Consider the following 9255-nt stretch of genomic DNA (forward strand, 5'->3'; position numbering starts at 1 on the left):
CCTTGAAAGGGAGTCTGATATTGCTATTTGAAGTTGGAGGGGACAGGATCACTCCCAAGCCTGGGTAAAATGCAGCACATGGCTCCCTGCACCACAGAAGCTTCCTGGTGGGGCACTGCAGGGTGGGGAAGTTGGTGATACCTCTGGAGCACCCTCATGCTGAATGAGGGTGCCTGCATTGGCAGGGAAGAGATGGCAATAGTGTGATGGGACCTATGATAATGAGATGAGGTCATTGTGGGCTAAAAGGAAGGGCAGGAAATGCTGGGAATGGGGCCTATTAGCCAATGAGAAGTTGTCTTTCAAGGGAATGAGTCTAACTGGGTGTTCCACTGGTGGCATGGATGGCCACCTGTCATCCCACTGCAGGGCTTGAAGTCTGTGGGGAAACTGGAAATATCTCTCCAATCTGAGCTCAGCTGGGAGTTTGTAATGTACCCTTAGGGTTTTTATGCCCCTTGCTGCACATACAACTATCACCTTCTGACATCTGGATGCTCTAGAGCAAGGTGGATGTTGTTCCCTCTTGTCCCACCTGCCCCTGCCCCCATCTCCCCACCCCTCCAGCCCACAACTTGGGAGGCTGTAGCTGTTTCTCTCTTTGCTGCATCTTCCTGTCACACAGGTGTAAAGCTGGAGCCCTCCAAAGCCCAGATGGAGTATCAGAGCCAGGTGACCTCTGACGTGGAAAAAGTCAAGTGTGCAGTGGAGTGCTCACATCTCTGGGTAAGGCATGTTCTGCTGCTTGTCTGGGGAGCTTTGGCACTTAGAGTTTTTTTGCAAGTGACCAGACCATTAGCTTGTTCTTCATGGAGTTTGAAAGCTCCTGCCCATGTAGCCCATACAGCCCTGTCTGTGCACCTCATGTTATTGTGGAAGGCCCCTTCTGCAGGCAGGGATAGTGCTGTGATAGTGGGTGTGTCTGTGCTAATGAGACGATGTAACAGGCATATAAAAGTGGCTATTCTAACACCTGTGTTATCCCTTGTAAGTCATAACATGCCCACTGGGAGCTCAGTGTCTCCAGAACCCTTAGCAGAACTGCACCGAGATCAGTGCGTACGCAGTTATCAAAAGAACAGAGCCTGGCTCTCGGGGTGTTCTTACTGCTGCCTCCTCCTAACCTCTGCCTTAGGCCATCCCTGTGCACTGAGATGGACCATCTTACCTCATAACTGGCAACAAACCTGAGCTTGGCATGCTCCATGCTATCAACCTGAATGGCTGGCTCCGGCTGGCTGAAGCCCCCAGTACTCTGGGTTACAGCTGGGATCTCGCATTTATCAGATTTTTACTAGATGTTGTTTTGAGATGCCTTTCTTTTTGTCCCTGGACAGGATATTTCAGGGAGGTTCCTGGCCCAGCAGAAGTCTACAGAGAATCTGCAGCAACAGATCAAGGAATGTGATCAGAAGCGCAAAGAGCTGGAGGCCAAACTGAGGGAGCTGGAACTAGAACGTGCTGAGCTGAAATTCCACCAGACCCCAAGCTTAGTAAGGTACAAGATCAGCCCTTGTGCAGCTCCTAGAAGAGTTTTGTGATATTGCTACCCCCTGGCCAGATTCTCTGCACCCAGATCTCCTGCCCGGTAGGCTGGTCTAGGCCAGGAGGGAACATGTTGCATTTCTGGTGCATGGGGGTCATTTTCCACTGTCGTGAGCATCAGCCGTACATTTCTGGTGTCCTGGGTGTGAAGATGGGAGCTGATATCTTCTAAGTCACCACTTTCTTCTTCCTTCCACTCACCATAGCATTTGTACTACTCCCTGCCCTGCAGTCCATCTGTGTGCACCTAACTCCCAAACTTACCCTTGGATCCTGTGCACAGAACTGCAAACGCCGTGACATAACAATGGGGACAGAGGATTCCAAGACATGTCTGAGACCCAGAGGTGCCAACTGCACTTAGCTGTGCAGAAGAAAAGTCAAGCTTTGAAGAGCAAGGGCATTCTCAACAGCAGGCACTCACTGTTGGAATTTGCTTCTGCAGGAAATGCATCAAAGCCAGGCAGTATAGGACGTGTCTGTTTGCTGAGCCTGTCCACCAGCTGTGGACTCCAGAGTCTCAGGCATGGGTCTTTGGGGTCAGATTATCTTCACCCCTGCCTGGAGTAAAGGTGCTGTGCTGCAGGGAGTTATGGTGGAGTTGTTCCCTGTACAGTATTTGGAACACCTTGTCAGTTCTCCATTAAGCCATTTAAAGTGCATCCAGATGCTGTGCAGATGGGAGCTGTGGAAGTGTCTGTAATAGCTATGATTCATAACAGCTCCTTGGGGCTGTCCATGTGGGCGTGTGTGTGAACAGGTATATTCCCTGCCAGCTTAAAGAAACTGGAGGAAGAACTGAAGAAGAATTTGGAGCAGGAGGAGACCAGACTGGAGCAGACACAAACCCAGATGCTGAAGAATCAGAAACTCTTGCTTTGTTTTGAAAATGGCGTAGATAACCTTTTCATCAGACTGTATGGGGTCATGGTGCCCAATGAGGTATGTTTCCAAAATACCCTCCTACAGCAGAACACCACCCACTGGCTCCCCATGGCCCTTCCTGCCATGGTTGTGCCTTGAGCAGGGCAAGAGGGGGCACAACAGACCTGTGTCTCCCATTTTCCCATTAGTTACCTTGGGAACTGGTTTTCATTGGTCTCAATGTCCAAGCCCACTGTTACACCTCTAGGGTTTATTTCCTATTTGAAAGGGACACTCTGCATCATTCCCAAACAGTGCACCGCACGATTACTGTGTGGCTTGCAGCACAGATCTCAGGCAGACACGTGAGCAGATTTCTAATTCAACACCCACCCACACACACAAATCAACTGGACAAATGAAAAAAGCCCCCTGTGAAGTGAATGAACCCATTTGCTCCTTCCCTAGCTCTTGCTTCAGCTGGCCTTGGTAGACCTTGCTGTGCCCTCTACTTTGAAAGTTTCTTTCACAGCCAGGAGCAGTAGAGGATTAATTTGCTGAGGTTCTAGTGTGTTTATGTGGCAGCTGCAAAAGGAAAAGGCAATTTGCAAGGCCCAGGGCCCCTACTGATGGTAGAATCATGCTTTTATTTTTCCTCTGAAATGGAAAGGTGAGGCCAGAGGTTACAGGGCTCAGATATCTTGGCAAAGACTCCTGTGTTGCTGTTTCAGCTAGCACAAGAACTTGCCTGGCAGAGCAACCTGTGGATGGAGCCATTTGGCAAACACCTTATTCCTAGTCTGTCTGGGCAGGGATCCAGTGTGCTTTGGACTCCAACCTTCCTCATCCACAAGACTGCAGCCACATTGGGGCAGACACTTCCCTAGTACTGCGGAGGATCTTGCCATTATTCATTCTCAGTGCCGTGACAAGGAAGTTTGGTGCCTGGGGCAAAGCCCACAGTGGCAGCCTACCTTCACCCCGCACATAGACTCGGGGGGCACACACCCTGCCATGCTTGCCCAGGAATGCACGCAGCAGTGGGAGCTGCCCTTCCCCAACCCCAAGCCCCCCCAAACAAGCTACTTGTGGCTCTGTCCCGCTCCCTGCCCCAGCTGGGTAGCACTTATTGGTACCCCCTGGCTTCAGTGCCTGGGGCGGTGGCCCCGCTCGCCCCCCACCCCCCATGCTATGGCACTGTTCAACCTTCCCTCTTCCCAGCCCCTAACCAACCCTCCCAATGGCCAGTACCATCTTCTCCCCTGACCCAGCCACTCATTAGCTTTTTTTCTGCCCAAGATGCCCAGACATTTTGATAAGTAGGTCTGGGCTATCGCGTACAGGCCAATTATCAGGCATGAGACAGATTCAGCAGCTGGTTCAGCATGCCAAGGCCAAGCCTCAGATGAGAGGCAGGATCAGATATCATAGTCTGGGCTCAGAGATGGGCAATGTTGAGCAGAATGTGGATGCTTCCCTAAAAGTCCTTCAAATAGTTGGGTCTGGTGGGAAGAAATGGGAGTCAAGGACAAGGTAGCCCTTCAGGACACAGGGGTATATCATGTGTGGAGAAGCAGAGGGAGGGGAGCTGAGGCTGTCCTAAGGGGAGAGTTATCCTAAGCAGAGAGCTCTTGCCTGTGTCTGTCTGAGAGTGAATCTTTCCATTTATGGCAGACTGCAGTTTAGTTTGAAGATGCTTGAGCCAGCTCAGTCTAGCTGTGGCAGACCAGAGCACCATGCAGTCTCATTCACCTGGCTGAGAAGCCTCTGCTGTCTTCTTGCCTCCAGGGTGACATCCACATTGACACCACGGACACTTATGAGAAGCTGAAGTTCTGTGAGACAAAGCTGCTGCACTTGACAAAGGTCACGTCCAATCTCCCGTCTTATAACTTCAGCAGGGAGGAGAACAATGAGGTATGCTGCGAGTCCTGGAAGAGAGCCACAGCCAGGCAACTGGGCAGCTGCACTGCTATTGAAATCCATGTAGCCGCGGGGCTGCCTTCTGTTACACCTAAAAGAGGTGCCAGAATGCAGTCACGCTAATAGGACAGGGATGCTCCAACTGTGCCCTGCCTTAGGGCTGTGTTAGCAACTTGCTTGCTGCCTAAAGAGATGCTGCACCTGCCCTTACACGTTGGCTATTTCCTACATTTGTAAAGAACCTCTCAGCAGCATCTGAGCACCCTGCAGGGAAATGACACAGAAAGTGAGTCCTTCTAGCTTGGCTACATAGGTAATGTAGCCCCATATGCTGGGATCCTTGAATTCCCTGGGCCTCACCTTTGAGAGATGAGAGACCTGGGGTTGTACTGCAGGGCTCTGCAGCCTGCATTTGGCTTGCTCACCATACTAACTCCCTGGGGATGAAGGGAGTCACGGTCAGCAGTTGAGAAGACAGTGTGTGCTGGGCGGCAGAAACCTTGCATCACTGAATGAATCAGTAGCAAGCTTGGCCAGGCAGGGGCAGCACCACAAGGCAGAGCTCCTTTGTTTTCCATTACCAGATCATCAGCAGCCTCCTGTGGCTCTATAAGGGCTCTATAAGGCCTGCACAAGACCAACTACTTTTCTTTGGTTAGTACAAGGAAGGATTCACACCCTGCTGGGATTCTCCCTTCAAGTCTGATACCAAACACTGTTGCATTGATAATCACTAACAGTTTGTATCACGTTAAAATCTCGCTAGCTCTGGGCTGTGACATCTTATCACTTAAGAGCACCCAGCAACACTATAAAGCATTTCAAAAAAGAAAGCAAGGGGTCATGAATCCAGTTGAAAGTTCAGATGACTTGGGCGGCAGAATTACCTAGGATGGATTCTGCCCAGGACATTTGGAAATACATTCATAGGATCTTCAGAGGGCCCCAATTGTTACTGCTAAGGCCATGTTTTCACTGCAGTTAGTCAAGATCAGTGGTTCTCAACCTTTTTAGACTCACAGCACCCTTTGAGATAGACTCAAGGCATCCACTGGAAAATGACAGCTTAGTTTTAACTTGTTTTTTTTTACTACAGAAAAAAATAATAGAGCAATGCTTGTGTTGCAAAGAACTCAGAAAGATCACAACAGGGCAGAAAGGTCCATGACCTTCTGGATTCCTATTTGAAATCTCTGGGTTTATTTTGTGAATCATGATTGCGCACCTCACAGTACTAACATCCTGTGGCACACTTCAGCACCCTTGGAAGGATATCAAGGCACACCAGGATCTAATCCTTAACCAGATGTTGTCCCAAAACTTCTTCTGCCCACATACACACAACCATGACTTAGGTTTAGTGGTGTGTACAAACTGGGCTAGCTAAGCCTGCTGTGTCTATTAGCTAAAAAACAACTAAGGCTTTAGACTGGGCTTGTAACCTGCTCAGTGGGCAGTGATTACACAGACTAAACCAGTCACATGCTGACAGTTCTCCAAGGCAGACAAAGTTCTTTGGGTAAATCTGATATCTTTTATTGGACCAACTCAAATAGTTGGAAAAATTCTTCTTTGCAAGCTTTTGGGTATAAATACCCTTCATCAGGCTGAGGAAGCATCTGCAGTTGCTCTTCCTGGATGGAATGAATAACAAAGAAACCAGAGGCTGGTATGCATGCAAGAAAGCAAGTCAGTGAAGATGTAAATTGAGGGGTCACTGGGTTAGAGACAGGCTGGGAGGTGGGGGGCGGGGAATGAATGCAGGTGTTAAATAGTGGAGAAGTACCTGGGGAGTCAGATGTTAGTCAGGTTATAATGTGTCATAAATCCAGTGTCTATATTTAGTCCATGATTTTGTTGTATCCAGTAGGTTGATGAAGTGAAGTTCATAGGCTTGTCTGTGAAAGGTGTTTTGTAAATTCCCTCTGAGCATTAGAACTGAGAGATTGAAGAGAGAATGGTTGTCTTGTGAGAAATGTGCCCTCACAGATAATTGGGTATTCTTGGGTAATTTGGTGCATGCAAATGCCCTGATGGAACATATGTGAGAGACCAACAACAACCATGCACCATATGAACGCACACTGGAAATCTATCAAAGACAAGAATACCCAATTACCAGTGGGGGCACATTTCTCACAAGACAACCATTCTCTCTTCAATCTCTCAGTTCTAATCCTCAAAGGGAATTTACAAAACACCTTTCACAGACGAGCCTCTGAACCTTTCACAGACGAGTGAATTTCACTTCATCAACCTGCTGGATACAAAATATCATGGACTAAATATAGACACTGGATTTATGACACATTATAACCTGCCTAACATCCGACTCCCCAGGTACTTCTCCACCTTTTAACACCTACATTAATTCCCCTGTCTCTCACCCACTGACTCCTCAAGTTACATCTTCACTGACTTGCTTTCTTGCATGCATACCAGCCTTTGGCTTCTTTACTAGTCATAGATTCACAGAAGTTGAGGGCTGGAATTCATTCCATCCAGGAAGAGCACACACCAACTGCAGATGCTTCCTCAGCCTGACAAAGGATATTTATACCTGAAAGCTTGCAAAGAAGAATTTTTCCAACTATTTGAGTTGGTCTAATAAAAGATGTCAGATTTACCCAAAGAACCTTGTCTGCCTATGTCCTTAGGCCAACACAGCTACAACCGATACCCCTGTGACAGTTCTCCAAAGCATTCTTTGCAACATATGCAGATGGGTGCAACACTCCAATGACAGTACAACATAGTCAAAGCCTGAAGCAACCACACTGCAAAGTTAATTCAGTTGCTAATCACCTGTGTTAACTGTGCTGTGAAGACATACCTCGAGACATTAAATGCCCCTCAGTGTGTCTCTTATTTTTACCCTTCCCAGTCCCATATTTAACCTGAAGTGGTATTTTACAGAGCTTTGTGAAGGTTAGAAATTTTCTGGAGGAAACAACCAAGGCTGAGCCTCAGAACCTGAAGATTTCTTTTGAGGATGAAGAGGATGTTGTGAGAGGTACGCAGATGTCAGTGATGGTGAAAGAGCGCTGAGGAATTGTAGCTAGAATGGGAAGAGTTCAGCAACATTTGCAATAACCTTTGCATCCTCTGGGAACCTCAGTCTTTTCACCTGTTTTCCACTGTAGAGGTAGACATGGACCTGTATTGGGTGACAGAAAGTAGGCTTGGCTTGGTAATCTAGCCTCACTGGCCATTCCATGGGCTCACTGGTGTATTCAAGGGAAGGCTGCACCCATGCTTCTCTGATCAATAGTTTTTACTGTACTGTGGGGGCATTCAGGATCAGAGGAACCAAGACTCAGCAATGGATGAATCCTATCCCAATAACCATCCTCTAGGAACCTCCAGATACATAATCAAGGCTTAAATGTCTCATGCTTTGTTTTGGTCCGTCCTTATTGATCCAGCAGATTCTCTTGCTCTGTTATAGTACTGCTGAGTTCAAATCATCATTTGGGTTTTAGCATAATTAAATTGGCTTAAACCCATACAACTGTAGCCTAATCAAGGCTTGGGTGAGCTTGTTTGCCCTTTAGCATGGGACCCTTCAGGATCAGGTTTTGAAACTGGCTAGAAACTTTTAAATAAGAACTGAGAGTTTAGACCAGCCACACATACACAGTCATTTTCACACCATAAAAATGACTATCCAGCTATGAAAAGAGCCAACCAGCTACAAAGTTACGGCTTGAAAATGTGTAACAACTCTCCCTAGTTTCTATCCGGCTTTAATTTGAATGTGTAAGCAAGGTCTAGTGCCACTTCGCAGGCTGCGTCTACAAGAGATGCTGACTGCTGTAGCTCATTACTTTGCGCGGTAGTGTCGCGTGGCACGAAGCATGACGCGACGCTACTGTGCAGTAGTAATGAGCTACTACACAAGTCGGAGTCCCTTAAAAGCCGTTCAGTGACGCTACTGCACAGTAACTGGTTACTGTGGAGTCGTTTAGTACTTGTGTATAGAAGTATTAAGTAGCTGCGCAGTAATGAGCACTCAGCAAGCGTCTCATGTAGACGCAGCCACAGAGATTCGCCTCCCCCCAAAATTGTTTTAGGCGGTGAGAGATGAAACTCTAGAGCCCTTGAGGGGCCACTGGCTTTCCCATTCGCCTCCCTTTCACTCTGCTGTTTCTGCAGATGCCTTTGACTTTGCTGACAAAGACCAGAGCTTTGTGCCCAACCGGGAGGAGATCAAAAAGCAGGGGCTGAATCTCATTGAGAGCAAGACCAGGACTTCCAAGAAGAAGCAGAGAGGAGCGCGGAAGAATCCCTGAGCCCGTGGCCTGCCCTGCCGAGCTCCCACTCGCCCTTATTTCTGAACCAATAAAGCATATCATTTTGTTCCTCCTGCCCCAGCAGGCCCAGGGTGGGGGGACGGGCAGCGGGCGGCTCGGGGAGCTTGGGCTGGAGTCTGCCTGGCACTCGCATGGCAAGCAGCGGGCACTGAGAAGACTCAGCTCATGGGCCCTTGTCCTCTCCCCATGGAAGGGCAGGAGGGTTCCCAAGCAGGGAAACATGAGCCCCTAGGCCAGTGCTTCCCACACCTTTCCTCAGCATGACCCAGCATGGTCCCTCACCCCCAACTCGCAGCCCCTACCCCTGGGCCCATGTGGGGTCACCATCCCAGCGAGGGGCAGTGCCTGACCGCCGGTTCCCTGCAGGGGGCGCTGGAGGCGGCTCCGCGCTCTCCTGTCCCGTGTCCCACGCGGCGGCCCGTAGCGGCGCTCCCCGCGCGCGCGCCCCCCCCTTGGAAACGGAAGGACCAAGATGGCGGCGGCGGCTGCGCGGCTCCTCCTCAGGCAGCGGCCAGCGGCGCCCGGAGCCCGGAGCGGCTGAGCGGGCAGGGCGGGACCCATGGCCCCCTAGAGCCCGGCCGAGCCCGCCCGGCCGCGGGGAGCGAGCGGG

The 9255-nt window shown here is 49.5% G+C and overlaps 1 protein-coding gene across 1 annotated transcript in view; it reads left to right on the top strand.

Annotated features, from left to right (window-relative positions):
• CCDC183 (coiled-coil domain containing 183) overlaps nucleotides 1-8624 on the top strand; it is a 15958-nt gene extending 7334 nt beyond the window's left edge. The window contains exons 9-14 of the mRNA XM_025203002.1: nucleotides 626-726; nucleotides 1338-1498; nucleotides 2322-2487; nucleotides 4198-4326; nucleotides 7249-7345; nucleotides 8488-8624. Of these exons, the coding sequence (XP_025058787.1) occupies nucleotides 626-726; nucleotides 1338-1498; nucleotides 2322-2487; nucleotides 4198-4326; nucleotides 7249-7345; nucleotides 8488-8624 (791 nt within the window). The remainder of the gene's footprint in view (nucleotides 1-625; nucleotides 727-1337; nucleotides 1499-2321; nucleotides 2488-4197; nucleotides 4327-7248; nucleotides 7346-8487) is intronic.
• Nucleotides 8625-9255: the final 631 nt, after the last annotated feature.

Source organism: Alligator sinensis, unplaced genomic scaffold (assembly GCF_000455745.1).
Source record: "Alligator sinensis unplaced genomic scaffold, ASM45574v1 scaffold235_1, whole genome shotgun sequence".
Taxonomy (NCBI): Eukaryota; Metazoa; Chordata; order Crocodylia; family Alligatoridae; genus Alligator; species Alligator sinensis.